Genomic DNA, 22,290 nt, shown 5'->3' with positions numbered 1-22,290 from the left:
AGAACACATATGCTTTCTTTTCACAGTTGTAAAATCATATAAATTGTACATGAAGTAAGTTACGGGAAGGCTCTCTTTTTATGTCTGTGTATATGTTGTACAATTAGGTACAAGTATTATACAATTATTTTCCCCAGTTGTCCAGTTGGAGTTGGGGGGGCATAACACTGGTACTATTTGTAATCACAGTGTTTACTCATGTATTTTGTTTAATATTTTATTTCAAATTCACTGTCAGAAACTAGTGTTGCCAGTTCCATGATGTAGGTTTACCTACTCTGTTGGTTGTCACTGTCAAGCTTCCAGTATTCGTACAGCATAAAAAGCTATAACCCCCCCCTCTCAAAATATATACATTGTATACGCCAATTCTTGCTGTGAAATTTCTATGCTGTTTAACCTAATAGAATTCGAATCTCTGAGAAAGCCAAGTACTAAGCTTTAGCATTCCATATTAGCAAAACCTTTATACGTACGTATTTATAACCTCAATTTACTAATCAAAAAATCCCCCCCTAACCAACCAATTAGCACATTTATATGACCTTCTATAGAGGAAGAGAACATAACATTTCCGAGCCGGTATTATTAATATGACATTCTTAACAGGTTAATGCATCAATCTTTAAGCAAACACTTAGGAATGTTTGAAATTCAAACAATTCTTGTGACAAAAAAACAAATAATTAGGAAATTCTTTTTAACCAAACAATCAACACAAATCTCTCTTTTTTATAGAGAAAAAAAGCATAACATTCCTGAGACAGTAATAGTGAAATTAGAAGAAGATTAATCACACGAGCATCATCATCGTCGACATCGCTTATCCTGACGGGGATGCACGACATGTTTATCCAACGTATAGGAATACACGTTGATTATTAAGCGTTTTCCTTCTACATCTCGTGCTCGTGTTTCAAATTTTGATGTATCAGAAATAGTCACCGGGTATTCGATGCCAGACATTACACTTTCAAAACTCAAACTCGTATTGTTTGTAATATCCAAATAACTGTGGATTATTTTTGCAATAAACAGAATGCAGTGCAGGCAATATACACCAAAAAACACTTGTTATCGCTGTTCTGTATATTTAACACAGCCCTCTTGTGTTGAGTATTCGGTGGAAGAGGCATAAGCTAAGTACGTGTTGCTAGAAGGCCTTCGTCGTTGCAAGTCATCCATAACCCATTCACTAAGAAATAAGAAAAAAAATATTGACGTATTGAAAAAAATTGACTTGTTCACCGAGTTCACAGATGTTTACTCATTGATGACTCCGTCGTTGTCGTCTATCAAAAAACCTAAGTACGTTGGAAACAGTAAAAGAGTTATCGAAAAATCTCCCCCCCCCCTTGCCGATTTTTTTTGGTGACTGTAGGTCCAGTTTCGATTAGCCTTACTGTCACTCTACCCGAGCGTCATGGTCGCAGCCGGCCTCTCCCCTTTCAACGTGAACTTGGGGAGTGGCGCGAATTCCACGCCGCCGGAACAGGCGTTCTGCCCGGTACGGAAGTTGATGTTTATCGCGGCGTCACGAATCCAGCCGGTTGTACGGAAGCTGATCTTCACGTGTATTTTTCACGAGACACGCTTAATGCCACGTGCATACGCAAGATCATGGCCTTGCGTAAAAAAATCAAAAAATTTAAAAAACAATAAGACTTTACCGCCGGGCAAACTGCTCGAAATAGATGCCAAACAAAACACAGTTAAATTAATAATAAATAGTATGCACAGGTAAATATACAAATTGAAAAACACCCCCGAAGAGATTTGCCCCCCCCACGTCAATCAATTTTACGTTCGAAGGTCGTACGGGAAAACCTTTACTTTTTTTTTGGTTGGGCACCACGCACTCCTGGCGGGATTATGGGGGCCAGGAATCCTAAAAAACAACAATTATTATTATTTTGTTTGTTTGCTTGCGTCACAATACACGCGCACGCGTGTGTGTGTGTGTGTGTGGCACATTGTTCCCCCCGAGAGAGGTTTACAAAGGTCACGATATACGGAGTTGGAAAATTACGATATGGTGTATTCGCTCACCACTGTTGCCAGCCATAAATCTCTCTCTCTCTTTTTATTTTACAGCAACGTTGGTATCTCTATTTTTTTTTAGTTGTAAGTAAATTGCCAACACACTTTAGTTAATAATGCTACATATTATACGCACACACGCACACGCATACTATATTACCATCCATCCATCCATCTCTCTTTTACGGCAGTATATATGTTTGTTGCCGGCTCTTCTTGCCCAGTGTATGTATGTTACGCCAGTATATAAATTGGCTAAACCCCTTGCCAAGTAAAAAAAGCTGTAGGTAAATATTAGCGACATTGTCGGTTGTTTAACTCTTCCCCCTCTCTCTCCTCTCTCTTTTTTTTTTTTTTTTGTAAAAAGCTATAGCAAAAGTACTAGTAGGTTGGCAAATTGCTTTATGCACTGTAAACCAAGCCTCAAGCAAGATTGCCAGCTCCTTGCTTTAGGTTAGGTTAGACCAAAATAAACCTTGGTGACTTTTCGAGTAAGATGTTGGCAATACTGCGAGCACACAAGATTGCCAGCTCCTTGCTTTAGGTTAGATTAAACCAAAAAAACCTTGGTGATTTTTCAGGTAAGATGTTGGCCACACTGCGAGAAAATAAGACTTATGCCTTACGAGACAAACCATTAAGCCAAGCCTCAAGCAAAATTGCCAGCTCCTTGTTTTAGGCTAGGTTAGACCCAAAAAAAAAACCTTGGTGATTTTTTCGAGTAAAATATTAGCAACACTGCGAGAAAATAAAGCTTATACCTTACGAGAAAAATCTATTAAGGCGAGCCTCAAGCAAAATTGCCAGCTCCTTGATTGAGGCTACGTTAGACCCAAAAAAAACCTTGGTGATTTTTTCGAGTAAGCAGCTGGCAACACTGCCAGAAAATGAGGCTTTTTGCCTTACGAGACAAGTCCATTAAGGCGAGCCTCACCGAGCCTCACTTTCGGTCCGTGAACTGTCTTTTTGGTACTACTAATGTAATCAAAGGCTTCCGAATTCAATACCAGATAGAGGAACATTTGGTTCGGATCCCACTTTAAACTGTAGGTCCAGTGCATGAACTGGAGTTAAACAATTAGCGTGTGGCATGTGGTCTGTGATGAGAACTCGATATAAACCATCATTTCAGTGAACCTTCTTGACAATGACACTAATATCAGTCGAACGAATATTTCCTTACGAGTATCTCTTGCTAAGAAACCAGTTCCTGAAATTTTCTTCTGGAGGCTTCGTAGCACCCAGCTGTTTGTTGTGGCTGGAGCATGAGTCATGTGACTCATGCTATCAATGCTCAATCCTTCCCGAGAACACAGATCCACCAGGCAAACTTAAGCGAATATTTTGTTATTTGGGTTGCATAAACAACAGGCTTTAAGACGTTACGAAATTCTAGGTCCCGTGGCCCAGGTAATTGTTTCTCTGACTGTATCATAAAGGACAGTTGATTAAGTGGTCTCTGATTCTGATTGTGCATTGTAAAAAAGTAGAAAAGGATAAAGACTGTTCATCAACAAAGTGATAGATGTTTATTGAAAGGGAGGCAGGCGGATCCAGTCTCTATCTAAATAGTAGATTCGAGTCTGAAATTGTATACAACGCCAAAGTATTTTTAATTCAATTTGAATTTTATTATCTTTAAAGTAATAATTATAATAGTTTCTATGAATTGCCCCCCTCCCTTGAGAAAAATCCTGCGGGCGTTCTTGATGTAGATATAAGAAATGCCAGATGTGAACGCTCCACATCGTGAACAGAAATGCTCGTTCCCTAAGTTTCTTCCAGTTACCTTCTTTCTTTGTCGTGTTTTTCCTTCCATAATGGTGTAGTGGTTCGTCGCCTTGTGATCAAAGGGTTGCGGGTTCGATATCAGGTGGAGACACATAGTTGTTCAGATCCAATCTTGATTGGCTTATCTGTGCGTAAATTGAGCTTAAAACTCAAACTCAAGCTTTCTTTGACGTAAGTTTCATACTTAATTGAATTTAGGTTCTATATTCTTTCTCTCGTGTTTTGTTAAACATTGGACAGAAAAATAAATGATTTTCACTTTTCTTGAGCAACTACATAAAATGCTATACGTATACTCATTTTGTACAGCCCAACGAGAAGTATAAAATGGTATAATATAATCATTGCAGGCCCAATAGTTCCCAAGATAATGTAGCAAAACCCGCAAGGGAACACACAAACTTCAACGAAACCAATTCGGCAGAACCACAGTTCTCTACGCGGTCCGCGCGCATTATATACAGAAGGCGCAGAAAAAGAGAGCATTGAATAAAGGCATTTTATCAGCGCCTTTTTTGCACCATTTTGAATACATTTTTAGAACCTTTTTTCCCTTTCCCGACTATAATTTTGCACCTTAAAATCCTTTCCCTACTTACAATTGTTATATTGGAACATACGCGTAATGCAAAACACGAAAAGTATATCTGTTGCCTCGACCGCATAAATTACCGAAGCAAGTTGAGTGTTCGATTCACGATATATTATTACCCGAGGTTCTGGGTTCAAATCGCCTACTTCCTTGCGGCGTGCTTAGTACAGTGCGCCTCGACCCCAAGAATCCCTGGTTCGAATCCCGGCCTGGGCATGGCTGTTCTTTCTGACCGTCCCTTAATCAGTTTTTCATCACTCATCATCATCTTAGTTATTAGCAGAAGTGGAAGAAAAGAGAGGTAACAAAAACCAAATCAGTCAATCTGGGTTCAAATCCAGTCCTCGGCATAGTTTCTCTGTGAGTGTCACTTCATCAATTTCATTCCATCATTTTCAAACGATCGGTTTGAAAACAGCTATATTTTTGGGAAGGTGCTGCACCTTAAAATCCGTTCCCTAATTATAAGGTATTCAGACATGCACATATCTGCCTATTGCAACGTGCCTCGAAGAACACTTGGAAAAGGGGAGACCTTTCACACTGAAATAACACGCGGCACATTTCACTTGAGAACGAAAATCATTTTCATCATTGCAATCAGGCACTTGAATGTAAAGTTAATAATAACTGTATGTATATATATTTACCCCAGTCACAAATAAGGCGTGTAATATCACTGAAATGGAGCACTTTTTTTAGCATTTTTACAGCAAGACATCTTATCTGTATTAATTTGTAACTAGCAAATCTGAAATTAAAATTTGTTACGCTTAGAAAAATACACTTTGAATTACATTACTTTTTATTGCTACAAGAACTCTGAAAAAAAAAGACAAACACGTGGATATAGTTGATATAGTTAATATTATACAGTTGAAGTAAAATTGATTAACTTATATCTAATGCATCACTATTTTTCACTATGAATGTGATGAATTTCAGTTGCACTTATGTAAAAATGAATTAAAGCAAGTTTGTATATAATAATTATTAATTCCGTAAATAATAAGTTAAAAGTTAAGATACATATTCTCACAGGTGAGGATTATCTGATATAATTATGTCGACATGAGTTACGACAAACTATATTCAGTTCCAACTGTGCTCATGCCAAATTATGAGACGAAATGCAATAATAAATGCTTAAGATCTGCTATTACATACAATTACACTAGCTATTTACAAGCGGATAAATTCGATGTGCATGATTAAATTCTGTTGTCATATCGTTCACAAGCAATGTCCACTTGAGTAACCGAATTTCTGTTGCAATGGATAACTGTCTTGTTGATTTCTCGAAAAGAATGGTTTCACCCTACACATAGTCATAGTATTATTGATATGGAACACACTATTCCTAAACAGTGTATATTCCTAATATAAACAGTCGTCAATCTGGTGAACTAAACCTATGCGAACATTGATGTACTTGCAAAACAAACATTGGAATGGAGATTTAAGCTTGGTGAAGTTGATTAAATGAATTTCTAGTTCTGATTGGCAGAGGTTTTTAATACACCACTAAAAGAGCAAATGCCAATGCGAAACCCTGAAACGAGAAACGAATATTCAAACAGAAACATTTTAAAAAAATACACAATTACGTAGGAAAACCAGGCAATGATAACACTAGAATTGTACACAGTCATTCATATCATAACTCCCACCTAGATTTGTGAATTCTGCAATGCAATAACCAAGGCATACGCAACGGAAAGGAATCTATCAACAGACTCCAAGTTTGTGTACTGACTTAACGTCATGTACTGTGCACTCCAGTTTGTGAGTGACATTGCAATAACTTACATCCACACTGTATAAAATTGACTGGAGAAATTACGTGGTTAGCCCGACCCTGTGGCCGAGTGGTTAGCACATCTAGCTGCGACGCCAAGGGTCCCGGGTTCGAATCCCGGTCGGGCTTGGTTGTTTGTGAATGTCCATTCATCAATTTCATCATTTCATCACTCATCCCCATCTTCGCAAATTAGCCAAGAGGCACAAAACGCGATGTAAAATAAACTAAATCAATCAATCAAAATTACGTGGTTAGACTGTCATTTCGGTTGCCATCCCACTACCGTAGAAAAATTACTATGGACATTTTTGAAGTATCACTTCCTATTGTATACTTGCCCTAACTAATGTATTTTAATGATTTGGTTCTTAAAAATACGTATATTTGTAGTGCACGCAACCGTAATTTATAATCACCTTTATGCATGATAAAATATTCAAATAAATAAAAAAAGTTTATGTCCTTTTTTTGTAAATTAACTGGCGGTCTGTTACATTTTGTCGGTATAGAATATTGTTATTGTACGGTAACTTCTAACGGTGCATTCATCACGAATCCTTTGTGTAACTGGAGGAAACTCCGGAGGGTAAAGCATTCTGCCGTGATCAAGAAAGTTTGGGACCCCAACTCCACACCTCCTATACGCCTTCATGGCGTGGTGCACTTTACTTTTATACACTCCTAAGAAAAAGTTTGAAATATTGTTACGTTAGACAATAGGTGATAGACACAGCATTGGAATGCAACAACACATGTTATCTGTCTGGTGGACGTTCTCGTCTTTTCGCCGACATGTGCCACCGTGCCTATCACCTATTGTCTAACATAATAATATTCCAAACTTGTTGTGCCTAATATAACAATATTCCAAACTTTTTTCGAGGAGTGTCCCTGAACCTCAATTTTTAAAATTTAATGCAATGCTATAACTTCTTGCGAGTGAACAATGTAAAATTGTCATTTGCATAAAAGATCAAGTATTATACGTAAATAAGTTAGGAGGTAGATGGAATTTTAAATATGGTTAATTTACTTCAACTTTTTGTTTCACTTATTTTTTGTATTGTGCCTCACCCGTGATTTCTCATTTAACTGTTACATTTCGCCCTCAACTTCACTAGATTATTCAAAGATCAATTACCTTCTCTCCTTGTTTTAAATATATATTTTTTCATAATTTGACAATCCACAGAAATCAAATTAAATTTCTTAAGAGGCAGTGTTTCTTCTGTTCCACCCATGACACAATATTGTTCACTTATAGCTACAAATGTGAAAAAGTATTTTGAAGGTAGTTATGTTTAATCAACAGTGTTAAGTATCATATTTCATTGCACAGAAACTGTAAGAAAAATGTTGCTTAGCTATGTAGAATAGTTATTTTAATATAAAAAATGTAGCCCGTGTGTCCCATCCGTGACAATGGAATGCATCCTTCCCCAAACACATACATACATATATTCTAATAAAATACAGTCACGTGATTATTGCTTTAAATCTCATACTTTACGCACTAACGAACTGAACTGCAATAATAACATTGGGAAGGTAATGGTTTTTACATACGTCAATAATGATGAGGCAAAGACAGGTGATGCCCAGAGCCGATGAAAACTCGGTGGTCGACATGGAGGCGATATCCCAGCAGCCGCTCTTGTACAAACTGTTGTAAACATCGTAGCACGATCTGGGTGGTGCTATGTTGCCCATATTCATCCAATCTTCTGGGCCGTTTACGCCACAGCATTTAAACTAGAGAAGTGAAATATGGACACATAATTGACAAGTACAACAAGGGGAATGTTTAAATTCCTGTCGAATCCACATAATTTGAAACTGGAAGAATGAAACGTGAATAAGGCATTATCACCTGGCTTGTGAATGCATCTACAAGAAATTCATATTATGGTGTGTTACTTGTAACAACCTTTCTTCTTTCTGTCTTCCGGCTCTTTATACAGGATTATTTCTCTTGTAATCTACGTTTATTATAAGCATAAAAACACAGTTTTTTGTTGTCACGTTTCAGAAGAAAAAACGCTCCCTTCATCAGACATTTTTTTTAGTTTGATTAAAGGTACAGTTATAACAATGGTTAAAAAGTTTTAAACTAAAAAGAATCAGTTATACAATGCATCTTGTCAATGTTACATTGTTGTAACATAGCAAATTAACTGAAACAAGCAGTCTGTTATTACGATTTTCGATGAACATTTTTATCACGCTTTTAAATTATAAATCCCAAATATCAACAGGCAATTCAAAATCATCATCTCTTTTACTGAGATTCTTGATGTCTTCTCCGTTACATTAAATATTATAGATGGTGGCCTACCCCAATTGTAAAAACAAAACTTCATATTATTACAACTCTTTAATGAAACTAAAAATAAATGTTTACAAATATAAATACATATTTTAGCATTTCTGATGGGTGGTATAAACATCGCATGTGAACGATAGAGTAAATAGGTGTAAAATATGTAATAATAATAATAATAATAATAGTAAAACATTGAGCAAATAATTGTAGTGGATCATTATGTATATTTGTATTTTCATTCCTGATAGCTTCGATTAATCACAACGATAGTGATGAGTGAGTATTAAATGAAATTGACCTAGGGAGCATTGCTCAGACTGAGGCTCTGACCTGGGGACTTCGGTGACGAAATCGAAAATCAACCACTTAAATGGATGATCGACCACTGACTTGGCATGGGTTCACTACGACTCCATACCAGGAGATGTTACGAAATTTGCACCCTAACAGTTGAAGTGAAGCGGTGAGCCACGTATAATCTTGCCTATGAGTGAGACATTAAAAAAATATAAATTGTTAGAGCATGTTCTTGTCGAGCATACTCGCGTACAGCTAAATATGACAACTACCTACACCTGTCTGAACAACGTCCCACTGATGCCTATGCTCCTCGTTAATGTTAACCTCTTGCAATCCGTCTACCATCTCCTCCTTGTATCTCTTCGCAAGTTTAGGGATCTCATTGGCCTCGCTCATGGCTAAGAGCCCAGCTCCAATTTGAACAGTTATAACAAACAGCAGTACCCCTGCAAACTAAGAACAAATATTTTGTTAAGTCTCATAATCTGGACAATACGATTATTAGACTCAATCTTAGAATCGACAACATATAGATTTTAACATTACAGTCATGCTGCATCTCTCAACATAAAGTATGAATCTATGTATAATGTATATGCATATAAGCATTGCACTATGATAGATGGCACTTTAGCAATTACAACTGGATATGACAATAAAGGCGATTTTGTTGCGACGTCATTATTTCTGGCACTTGGTTGCTGCTTAGAGTACAACTTATCAATAATATAATTAAAAATATAAGCAGCATACGAGGTGCAACACAAAACTTACTTTTATAATGTTCGTTTTTACTTTTAGGAAAAGGATCTTGACTGCGTGCTTGTTATTATGCTACTGAACTTTATGCAGCAACAACTTTGAAAATACGCGTATATGCACTATATTATAAAATGGCTGAAATGTGTAGTAAAATGTACATATGGACATTAAAAAATCATTAATTTTCGCCATTATATTTTTCTTTTTCATTCAACAATGCTTTTGCTGGGCGCAGGGCATGTGAATTAAGGGTTTAAGAGCGAAAAACAAACAAAAAAGCACCAATTCTGTGGAGGTACAGTGGTCGGGAGATCCCACTTTAAACTGTAGGTCTAGTCTCGATTAGCCTTTCGTCCGACCGAGTGGTTAGCACATCGCGCTGCGACTCCAAGGGTCCCGGGTTCGAATCCCGGTCGGGCTTGGTTGTTTGTGAATGTCCATTCATCAATTTCATCATTTCATCACTCATCCCCATCTTCGCAAATTAGCCAAGAGGCACAAAACGCGAAGTAAAATAAACTAAATCAATCAATCAATCAATCGATTAGCCTTTCTGCGCATAAAGTGGACTTCAAACAACAACAATTAAAAAACAAAACTTCTTTGTATGAAGGTAATTCCAGAATTCACACCCTATCGGGATAAACGCTTCTCCAATGGCTGTAATTCAGATGTTCAAAATAAATGGACAAATGAATGAATTTTTTTTGTGTGTGTGTGTGTGTGTGTGTGTGTGTGTGTGTGTGTGTGTGTGTGTGTATGTGTGTGTGTGTCGGCACACTTGGCCATTTTGCACCCTTCAAAGTATAACGAGAAAAATCTCCTTATTTACAATCCTTACCTTAAAGTTAGAAGAAGGCGTGTAAAGTCCTTTGAGAATGGATAAAAATGCAAGTTTGTAAAGAGACCTGCACAAGACACAACTCATTATGGCAAAACAATGCCATCCATTGATCTATTCGCATACACTACGTATGGACAAACAGTCAATATGGATCGCACCCTTGTAGACAAGTTCACGATCAGACGAATCCACAGCTCAGATGAACCACGGCCAAGTACATTTCCATCTATCTTGCATTAGTGATTTATCAGATAACGTCCAATCAAAAACCTCTTTAACTGGAGTACTGTATTCTTCCTTTTTAGGATGACACCATTGCAGACGAGTTCACGTCCCTAGATGTGAGTACGACTCCGATACCTCACAGCCCAAACGACGGCCGAGGTAAGTACCATATCTTTCCATCATTTTTGTACTGTGAAGATTTTGTGTTCCTCTTACAGCTACCAAGCCAACGTCACCCTTATTCTTAATGCGCATAATCCACAAACCGTAATTTGCCAGAAAGGACCGATATAGTAAGTAAGTAAGCTCGGGAGTGGCTAGTGTCGGGTCTGTTCTGCTTCTAGCAACAGGCAGCCAGCACCGCGTCTCCCGGTGAGGACGGTCTCACAGGACAGGACATCTTTTCATAGGGTTACCAGATCGCTGTAAGGGAAATGTAGGACATGCTGTCCCAAAATGTAGGACATGCTGTCCCAAAATGTAGGACATTAAGTCAAAATGTAGGACACAAAACATTCTCAATAAATAATAATATTTCTGCAGAACACGTTAGAAAGTAGTTGTAAAATGACATTTTTCAGTTTTAAAAAAAATAATTCTTAATGAATTTTTAAATGCAAAATTTCAAAACTTGCAATCATACTAATCAATGCACCTCTTACTACATGATTTAAGTGGTACTTCTCAGAGAAGACATTTTTTATCAAAATTTCAGGTTTAGTCAAACTATATTTATTTTAGAGTGGACAGTCAAACTCTTTGAAATTATAGGAACCAGTACCAAACATTTTACAGACTTTATGAAAAAATAATTTCTCTCGTGGTCTGTTGTGTTGATTATAATGAAAGAATTCTCTCAACATTTGAATTATGACCTGTAATGGCAAACAAATATTCAGCAATTACCGTAATTTAAAATGGTTCCAGAAGTTTCATCTTGGGTACTTTTTAGTTCAATAACAGGGTGTCTACCAAAATAACACATCCAGAATTCTGGACTTTTCTAGACATTTTTTTTTCCGTTTTTCTTAACTTTTATTTATTCGACCCCTACTTAGGTAAAGTTGGTAGTATTCAAGAAAAGAAATATTTATTTAATGAAAACCCCTACCAAAGGGCCAGTTAAGATAAAAACTGAAGCTGAATTTAAGAAGAGAATTAGATCTGCTTTCTCGTATTAATGCATCCTGAACTGTGTTGGCAGACAAGCGAGGCTTTGGCGTCTGGACTCACAGCCAGTATAATCTTATGTGGGGCTTGTGTCGGTTGTCCCTATGTGTTTGTGATTATCCCTTCATCCATCTTATCGTAAAATCATTCATCCTCATCTTCGCGATTAGCCAAAGGGACAGAAAAAGTGAAGTAAAATAAATTAAACCAACCAATCAGTCATTATGATAGCAAAAATTCTTGACCACAAGAATAATTTGTTGCCTTTTTATTGACTTTCTTGACCTACTTGTTGATTTCTTTACTTTTTCTTGACTTCCTTGACTTTCTTGACTGACAGACACCCTGAATAACTTTGTTCTCTATACCCCTGCTTTACAATCAAATTATATTGAATATTGAATAAGACTGGGCAACACCTTGTCCCATCAGTTTAAACCCTAATGCAAGAAATTCTGCTCAGGCATTGAACAGTGACGTTATCAGAAAGTAGTCCCAAAACTTTGTTCATTAATTGCTTCCGTTTTCCCTTTTGTTTAATAGCAGGACAAACTTTTTTTTCTTTTTGGGCAATGACTGAATCAAAACAAATTTCACTATTGAGTTTGGAAGCACAGTCCATAGACTCGTAACTTGCATGATTTTTTTATGTTACGTATTTTCCTAATTAATATTATGTGACGCTCAAAATGTAGGACATTTATGATATTTTTCAAATTCCTCCCGGACGCCGGACATAAGGCTAAAATGTAGGACATGTCCGGGAAAAACCGGACGTCTGGTAACCCTATCTTTTCAGCAATCGGAGGAGCGGGGGAGTAGAGGGTTGAAGCCAGGTGAGGGATGGCCCAAGTCACAGCCGGAGTAAGGTAGGTGCAGAACTTTGAATTTTCCCTTTTCATTGTTTATATACATATATGTTATGTATGAGAAGACAGACAACTGAGAACTACTTCTTTGTTTGGTATGTTGCTTCATATGGATGTTGAAGAGCAAGCAGTCGAGAAATGGACTTCAAGCAAATGCTTCGTGAATTGATGAGAGGTGAGTTCAAAGCAAATATAAAGGTAGGATTTTTCAGTGTTAGTAGTGCAATCAACCCGGTTGAACGCCCTCTTGTGGTGAGCTGAAGTGGTGAGCAGTGTTGCCAGCTCCTCACTCGAAAAAATCACCAAGGTTTTTGTTTTTGGGTCTAAGATAACCTAAAACAAGGAGGTGGCAACGTTGCTTGAGGTATTTTCTCGCAGTGTTGCCAACTCCTCACTCGAAAAAATCACCAAGGTTTTTTTTTTGGGTCTAACCTAACCTAAAGCAAGGAGCTGGCAATCTTGCTTGAGACTTGCCTTACAGTGCATAAAGCAAAGTTGCCAACCCACTGGTACTTTTGCCATAGCTTTTTACAAGAAAAAAAAGAGAGAGGGAAAAGTTAAACAACCGACAACTTACCCACAGCCTTTTTTACTCTAACCTAACCTAAAGCAAGGAGCTGGCAACTTTGCTTGTGCAATCAACCCGGTTGACCGCCCCTCAAGTAAAAATCAGTGTTGCCAACTCCTCACTCGAAAAAAAAATTACCAAGGTTTTTTTGGTCTAACCTAACCTAAAGCAAGGAGCTGGCAACTTTGCTTGTGCAATCAACCCGGTTGACCGTCCTCAAATAAAAATCAGCGTTGCCAACTCCTCACTCGAAAAAAAAATCACCAAGGTTTTTTTTTTACTCTAACCTGGCCTAAAGCAAGGAGCTGACAATTTTGCTTGTGCAATCAACCCGGTTGACCGCCCCTCAAGTAAAAATCAGTGTTGCCAACTCCTCACTCGAAAAAAAAAATCACCAAGGTTTTTTTGGTCTAACCTAGCCTAAAGCAAGGAGCTGACAACTTTGCTTGAGGCTTGCCTTACAGCGCATAAAGCAAATTTTTGCCAACCTACACACACTAAACAAGGAGAGCCGACAACAAATATGTACTGCCGTAAAAGAGAGAGAGATGGGTGGATGGTAATATAGTATGTGTGTGCGTGTGCGCGTATAATATGTAGCATTATTAATTAGAGTGTGTTGGCAATTTACTTACAACTAAAAAAAATAGAGATGCCAACTTTGCTGTAAGATGAAGAGAGAGAGAGAGAGATTTATGGCTGGCAACAGTAACGAGCGAATGCACCTTATTGTAAATTTTTTCCAAGTCCCAAAAAAAAAAAAAAAGGAAAAAAAAAAGAGAGGCCAATATTTATATATATTGTGATCTTTGTAAACCTCTCTCGGGGGAACGATGTGCCACACGCACGCGCGCGCGTATGTATTGTAACACAAACAAACAAACAAACAAATAATAATTGTTGTTTTTTTAGAATGCCTGGCCCCTATAACCTCGCCAGGGTGCGTGGTGCCCAACCAAAAATGTAAAAGTTTTCTAATGGCTGCGGTTATAGATTACCGCACCTCTGTAGGGTTTCACGTGTTTTTTTTTTTCCCCCAAACTTCCATGAAACCCTACAGAGGACCTCCGTAATGCATGCAACGTGTACTAACGACTCTAGTGTTATTTGATGTTGTGATATTTTTGGATATAGAGTTTTATTGTGAGATATAGATAAAAATAATTATGTTTATTATAATATTTTCTTGATGAAGATGGAGAATGTATGTGTGTGTTACAAATAAAGTTGCATGCTTATTTTTTTAGTGTGTGTGTATATGTTTTTGATGTTTCGACAGCATCTGAAACGATAAAAAAAAAATTTATTGTTAATTTTCACGTGTAAAAACAACAACAAATTTTTTTATGCAATTTCTGATTGTCTCGTGCTATAGTGCAAAAAAGATATTGTAGCTGATAGCTAATGAAATTGACATTTGTAACTGATCTGAACTAGTGAAATTCGTATTGTGCCATTGTAACTGATTGTGCTAGTGCAGAAAATTTCTTATTGTGCAAGAAAATATAGATGTTAAAAAACTTGTTAAAACTGCTCTGTGACCCTCTCGTTTTTCACGTCGTAGGCGAAGGACTTCTCCGCAATCAGGATGACACTGCATAGGGTATCCTCGGGCAAGGCGTCGTGGAACTCGCAGACGACCTTGATGTTGGTTCGATCGTTGACCACAACCTTCTTCCTCTTAGATGTGTTGATGACGAACATCGGCCTGCGGATTTTGAATTCGCTGGGCGTGTAGTACATGTCCACGCTTCCCTCGGTCACGCGTTTGTAAGCTGTGTAAGCTTCGTAAAGTTTGAGGTAATCGTCTTTGGTCACGTCGAGGTTGTAATTCTCGCGCGGGAACACTTCGTTTCTACCGTTCTTCAGATAAACGTTCTTGATCTTGCAGTCGTCGAACTTGCTGGAATCTTTTTCCTGATCGTTATCGCGTCCGGTCTGAAAAAGCACAACGACGAAATCTGGCATGTCGAACTGTATGTTGTTGAACTGCGTCGTCACGTCGAATTCCATGTGACTTCCCGACGCCATCTTCTGCACGCACTGGTAACCGTGAAAGTGAATCGGCACCTGCGGACTTTTCAAGATCTCCGCTTTGTACTTGAGGGCGTAGTTTGTTTCGTATTCCACCACCGGCATTCTCAATTCCATGCTCCGGATGACGCATTTCGCTGCTTCGGGTAAAGTGTTGGCTATCGGCGTGGTGCCGTCCGGGCCCAAAGTAGCGTATCGCATCAGTACGTCGTTGTCGTTGGCCGCTCTTCGAAACGTAACGCGCAGTCCTCCCTTCCACATGATCTCCTTGTAATCCGAGAAGAAACCAGGCAGCAGACGCATGGGAAAGAGCACCGTGTGACTTCTCGTCGATATTTTGGTCCCGGCTTCGAATCCCCCGGCCTGGTAGTACGCTGCGTCCGTTTTGGATAATTTCAAAGTTCCCACTGCCGTCGACGTGATGCCTGGATAATCGATTCTGTCGATGACGGTGTTGTGTTTCCTCACCTCCACCTGCGAGAACAGGTGAGGCACGAAGTTGTCCACGAGTATCAAGTTTGCTGCTGCGGGAAACGCGTCTCCGCTTTCTTTCTTCACCACGTCGAATTGAAGGTAGAGGTCCGCTCTGTGAGGATGAACGAACCCATCGCCTACGTCCACGTCGTATTCGATCTCCCTGTTCGCTTCGTTCAGATTGGCGAACGTGCGACGGTTGGGAGGGAAAGATTGCAATTCGTAACTTTCGATTTGCTCCATTTTACATGTATGGTTATTTATTATACGTTGATCTCCACGATGGCCGTCGTAGTGGCACCTGCGAAATCCACCACGTCTCCTTTCTCGTTCGTCACCACCAACTCTATGTCGTCTATGCGGTTGCGACATACTGGAAAATAGATCGGCGAAGAGGGCGTGTAGATGATCGGTTCCATGAACTCGGAACTTGGTTTGAAAGTGGCTATGATTCCCGTCTGCTTGTGACTTCCCAGTAATCCGTCCGAAGATTTCGTGATCATGCCTTCCGCCACGTTACAGTGTACGTTCAGAGTCTCTATGGCCAAGAATTTAGGAATGTTGGTTGCTACATGCTTGATGCCAGCTTCGAGTTTGGTGTCGTTCTCGAAACCTAAAAGTTCTCCTATGGTGCCCAGGTCCACGGTCTCCGTAGCGGATAGGATTTCCACTCTGTGCGTGACCGAATTTTGAGAAAGGTATGTGCCTTTGGGTAATTGAGCTTGCAAAGTGGAAAGATTGTATTGGCCTGGCGTGACGACGATGTGTTCGCTTCCGACGCTAATTTTGTTGTTGTGCTGGGTGACGTTAGGTATGAGGTACATGCTGTAGAATGCACGCAGAGCCACGGATTTAGGATAGACGATGTCGTCGTGCAGCGTGAGTTTCAAGATCGAAGATTCGCTCGTGAGATGGAACACGCCCATCCTAGTGATGCTGTTTCAGGTTCCACAGTACTTTCTGGAAATCTTCGACCGTAGGGTTATTTATTTTAGAGAGAAACGCGAGCACGGAGAGGCAGAGATGACCGCAGTTCACGTCTCCGAAATCTTGAATGCGTTCGTCGTTGTAGTATATGGAGGTTTTGTTTGTTTTCAGATAATGAACTAAATTTGTAGGTGGAACACCTCCGAAAGAATCGAAAACGAATGCTTTATCATCATTTTTGTGGTAACATATCCAATGCGTGCCTGGATTTTCTTGACCGTCCAAGTTGACTACTCCGCATTCTCTTTTTTTCACGCTTGAAGGTAACGAGTCGGACATGAAAACTCCTCTGAAGTGTTTGATTCGTAACGGTTCGATCAGAGATTCAATGTCTCGGTTGGTGAGTGCTTCTGTTTCTTTTTTTTATATTTCTTCAAAGCATCGAGGTTGCTTTTTTGTTTTTTGGTTATACCTCTCCCCTTCTTCTCCATGGCCAGGTTGTGACGTTTCTGTTCTTCCAACTCGGCCTTGTTCTTCTTCGAGTCGATGACGGTTTTTGCGATGGCGGCACTTCCGCCGGCCAAACTTCCAACGGCCCCCAATGCTGCCAGGATGGCCGGGATGCTGAATATGAAACCTCCGATCTTTTGCTGTTTCCGCGAACGTTGCAATCTTTTCAATTGAGGTGTGCTGAGCAGCAATTTCATTCCGTGTCCTTTCGACAAGCAAGAACGTTTCTTCTCGCGTTGTTTCTTGGTGAGTAACCCATCGAGAGCACCTAGATTTTTTAGATTGGAGTATGGTATCTGGTACACGACACCCTTGGGCTTCATGTTGATGCTCTATGTGTTATTTTCACGGTATGTTATTTATATATATATTCTGAGATTTTTTCTTGTGTAGTTTTTTACGGTATGTTATTTATATATTTTCAAAGCCTCGCAGTCGTTACACAAATTCTATTACGTGCTTCGTTTTCTTGCCAAGAAGTTCCTTTGTCCCCTTGTACACGATTCGAGTTTTGTTCTCGATTAAAATAGATAGCTTCTCGTCGCATAACATGCTAGCGTATCGATCTGGTAAAAATAGACTGTATTGTGCGTTGAGCAACAGGCGTACCTTGGGACCATACTGGGTAGAAACGATTGAACCGGAAGTTATCGTGTAAGGTTTGTCGACTTCCAATTCCTGAATTTTTACATACTCGACTGACAAATTTAGCATTTGTTTTAATGCTTGGAGATCACTTATTTTTTCGGTCGTCATATCAAAAAAAAATTTCAAAGTGTTAGAGAGAAATTTAATTGTTTTTCACGATGTGTGTTATTTATATATACCGAAGATTATTTTTTTTTCACGATGTGTGTTATTTATATATATCAAGTTTTTTTTCACGATTTGTATCGAAGATTTTTTTAACAGAGGAAGAAAGTTCGTGCTTCGGAAAACGCGAGGATGTGCGTAGTGATATCTTCCTTCTCCTGCATAGACTTGTACCAATCATCAGTATACTGTCTTCTTCCCTGCATCGCCTCGTACAGTTCGTCCGACCTCTCCTCCAATTTTTCCCCTGCAGCCGAAAGCAGAATGTTGAGATCACCGCACCTCAGGCCGCTGATCTCCCGAAGAAGGTCCTTGAGAACCATTTCACAAGGGATGCGAAATTCCGGCATTGTTCTTGCTATGCTTACAAGTTTATTAACATCTCCGTTTACTACTTTCTTGAATATTTTAGATAGTAGCTCGGGTGGCAAATTAGTTATGTAATCCATGTTGTTTTTTTACTGTATGTTATTTATATACCCCACCCCAATTTTTGTTTCGTGTTCATGGCGATGGTGGTGCCTAGTGCGGCGACCCGTTCACCCAACGATGCGTCTCTACTCACGAATCTTTCGAAAGCTGCGTGCTCTAACTTTCTGTCTGCTTCGTGACGTGCATCCAGATCCGTCTGCGTGGTGTTGTAGGCGATGTCGTGATCTTTGCATGCGGCGTCCAACGGATTCACACCCTTGTCTCCTCTCTCCAATCTTTTCTCGAGTTTGGTACCCGGTCCGCAGTACTGGTAGCCAGGTAGATGCATCTCGAAAGGTAACTTGTTGATGATGTCGTTCACGAGTCCCTTTCCTTCGGCCACGTTCCAGAATTTCGGAGGCAGCGTGTTGATGATTTTGATCAGGTAACCTATGCCCTTGTCGTCGTTCACGATGAAGTTGGAAAGTTTCGTGCTGATCATGTCCACGATGCCAACCTTCTCGTTGTAGAAATTACGGTTGCCTGCATTCTCTTCGCCGGCTATCACCAACAATCGGTCCACGAGTTTCCTCACGTCGTCCACCCAAACGAATTCTTTGGGTAACGTGTTGTAGCGTTTGACCCCGCTGCCTGTTTTGACCTGGTTCCAAATCGGTTTGATGAGATTCCTGTACTTCTCGCCGCTGCTCGATTTCACCCTATTCTGCGAGGCGTCGTTGTTCTGGTACAAGGCATCCGTCATGATCAGAATTTCCTTGTAACTCTGGTAATCTTCGTCGGTGTAATCTTTCGGCTGCTTTTTGGCAACGAGTTCCCACAGTCCAACCGTACCCGGATACCTGTTCCAACTATCCTTGTCGCCTAAATTGACTTTAATGTCGTTGCCTTCGAAGGTCACCTTCGATTTCCCAATCTTCCACACCACACCGCCGCCTTCGCTGGTTTCCATGCTGGGATACAATCCGAACACTTCATCCTTGTCGAATTTCCCCGTGCTCAGGTAGTCTCGTGCCAAAGGTCCCAACTCGATTTTATCCGAAGACGACGACGTGCTGCCTATGGCTCGACGTCGTGCAGGTGCATCCTTCAGTTCGAACGGTGTCGAAGGAATGCTCGAAATGGGCGTGGGTACGGTGTAACTTTTAGCTGCGAGCGGTACGAGTTCATTAATCAAATTTTTATTTTGTTCCGTGACACTTTTAATTTCTTTACCTAGACCGCTGATGGCATCGATAACAGGTTGATCCTGACGTTTCTTCTCTTCGTAGAATCCGCGATTCTCGGATTTCCAACCTTTGAAGCGTTTCGCGAGGTAATCGCGAAGCTTGAGATTTTCGTCTTCGATTTTTCGTTTCGTCATGACGTTATTTATATACGTCGTTTCTCACAACGTTGCAACGTTTAGAAAGTCGTTGATTTTGTTTCTGTATTTTCCGTCGTTGGGTTTCCTCGTCATGTCGATCGTCGCGAATCCGAAATCGTCACCGTTCCAGCAAGTAGAGCAGCCTTCCGAAAATTGATTGTAGTTCATGTCTCCGCCTACGTAGTCATCGTACGCGTGCTTGAGGTTGGTGTGATCTTGACGAAACAAACATATGAAATTAGCGTTGTCGCGTACTAACTGTTTTGGAATTTTGGAAAACGTTTGAGCTAGGTAAAAACAATCCATTCCTTTGTGACGACCTTGCGTGAAAAAGTTGCGAATTTCATTTTGATTTTCCAGGATGGCGTCGTCGAACACAACGACTGAATTTTCACGACAATCGTCGAGTGGTTTTATTTCCGAGGCGAAAGTTGCAATGTCCAGACCATCGTACAGTTTCATCAGTTGCTGGTATTTGGATTGCTCCAAACTTTTCGAGAACACGTACAGGTGCCTGTTCTTCCAATTTAACCAATTCGGTGCGAGGAGAAAATTGTCCACGAGCAGTGTCGTTTTCCCACACCCCGAAGGACCTACGATCAGACAGCGGATGCTGTCGGGAAGCAACTCGCCGTTCTTTTTCTTCGTTTGACTTTCCGGATCCGGTAGACGCTTCACCACGTTCCACGTACTCACAAGATCACTTCGTTCGCGTCGATCCAACTCTTTTCCGGAAGTCCCAGCCATTTGACAAACAGTTTGTCACCTTTCCTACGCAATACTTTCTCGATGAGGTACGTGTCGGGGTGTTTCGTTTTAGAGAGTTCCTCTTCGTAAAATCTTCCTTTCAAAATCTCGCCGCTACTATCTTTTATTATATACGTGTGTCGGTTTCCGGGTAAAACTCGAACCACCGTAAAAAGTTCCGTGCTCCAATTTTTTGTGAATCCCTTCTCGAAGGTGCGTTTGAATTTGCTGACCCTCACCTGGTCTCCAATTTTGTATTTAGCTTTTTTTGTCGTGGGTGTGTACTTTGGACAGTAAACGGTAGCAATTAAACGCTGCTCGTCGGATTTCGTAACGTCGGCTGGCTTCATGCCTATCGTTCTGTGTACCGTATCATTATAGGTGTCGACGAGTTCCGGCAGGATGTCGACCCATTTGTAATTTCCCCGAAGCGTGAATCGTTTCCACATGTGTGTTTTCAAGGTTCGATTGAATCTTTCCACGATGCTGGCTTTGATGTGACTGAAGCTCAAATAATGTCGAATCTTGTGTTTTTGAATAAACTTTTGGAATACGGCGTTGTAAAATTCTTTACCGTTGTCCGTTTGCAAAAACCGTGGTCGGTTGCCGCCGCTTTCGCGAAAAATTGTCTTGAATGCTTCCGTGACGCATGTTCCCGTTTTCGCCTTCAAAGGTAGAGCCCATGCGAATTTCGAAAACGTGTCTATGACGGTGAGAAGATACTTGTTGCCCTTGTTCAATTTATGCACGTTTTTCAAATTGCCGCTACTCATCTCCACGAGGTCGCTTTGCCAGAGGTCGTCGATGCCCTTGGTTACCACAGCCAAACGTTCGTAGTTGCGGCGTGCAGGTTTATGCAATTCTTCGACGATGGCTTGCCTAGACATTTTTTAGAGATTACGTTTCAAGAGAAGCACCAGCGTGATGGGATTCAAAGAGGGTGGCACTTCGCTCGTGTTTTGAATGATCAGCTTATCGCCGGCACTCACGTCGAAAACGGTGAGATCTTCGTCTTCGTGTATTTCATATATGTTGCGCGTTTCGTTCCAACGTGCCAGAGGAATGTTTCCTGCTTTCTGGACACCACGATTCGATATCAAAGTCATGGTAGGAACGCTAGCTTTTCTACCGTGAGACCAGTACGAAAATTCGTTTATCTGAATCGTGCCATCGAGGAGAAACTTGTAGTACGGATGATAAGGATGCAACATGTACAGTTTGTTACCTTCGACGAACGTGGAGATTCTCTGTTGATTTGGAATGCTGTTGATTTCGATGGCTTGCAGAGAATGCAGTTTAGCGAATTTAGTATCGATGCTAACGAGGTTGCTGTGAAGCTGACCCAGTGTGTTTTGTACGGGCACCAAATGCTCGACTATGGTATCTGTTACGGTAGAAAATGACGGTTTGATTTTCACTTCCACGTTCAACTGCTTGTAGCTTTCGTTGAGTTCTTGCAACTTGGCACCGAAAGAGGCCAGCGTCGATTCCTGCGTGGATTCCAGCACTCCGACTTGATCTCTGATGTTGACGACAATACTCTGAAGGTTCTCGACTTGATTCAATTTCGAGCTCTTCTCGGTAAGATCGTTCACGATGCTTCGCATCTCTGTAAACTGCGTGTGAAGATCGGCGACGCTCTGCGAAGTGGGCAGCGTCGACACCAGCGAAGCAAGTTCGTCTCGAATCTGTTCCACGTTCGCCG

General features: G+C 40.3%; 1 protein-coding gene across 2 annotated transcripts in view; it reads right to left on the bottom strand.

Moving 5' to 3' along the window:
- Positions 1-5,254: 5,254 nt before the first annotated feature.
- LOC145992693 (tetraspanin-9-like) overlaps positions 5,255-22,290 on the bottom strand; it is a 53,147-nt gene continuing 36,111 nt past the window's right edge. For both annotated transcript variants that reach the window (XM_083129074.1, XM_083129073.1), the window contains exons 3-5: positions 9,121-9,300; positions 7,791-7,976; positions 5,255-5,975 (exon numbers count right to left, since the gene is read on the bottom strand). In XM_083129074.1, the coding sequence (XP_082985200.1) occupies positions 5,937-5,975; positions 7,791-7,976; positions 9,121-9,300 (405 nt within the window). In that variant the 3' untranslated portion in view covers positions 5,255-5,936. The remainder of the gene's footprint in view (positions 5,976-7,790; positions 7,977-9,120; positions 9,301-22,290) is intronic.

The sequence above is a fragment of the Lepisma saccharinum genome, chromosome 9 (assembly GCF_977018435.1).
Source record: "Lepisma saccharinum chromosome 9, izLepSacc3.1, whole genome shotgun sequence".
In the NCBI taxonomy this organism is placed as follows: Eukaryota; Metazoa; Arthropoda; class Insecta; order Zygentoma; family Lepismatidae; genus Lepisma; species Lepisma saccharinum.
This window is presented reverse-complemented; position numbering and strand designations above follow the sequence as displayed.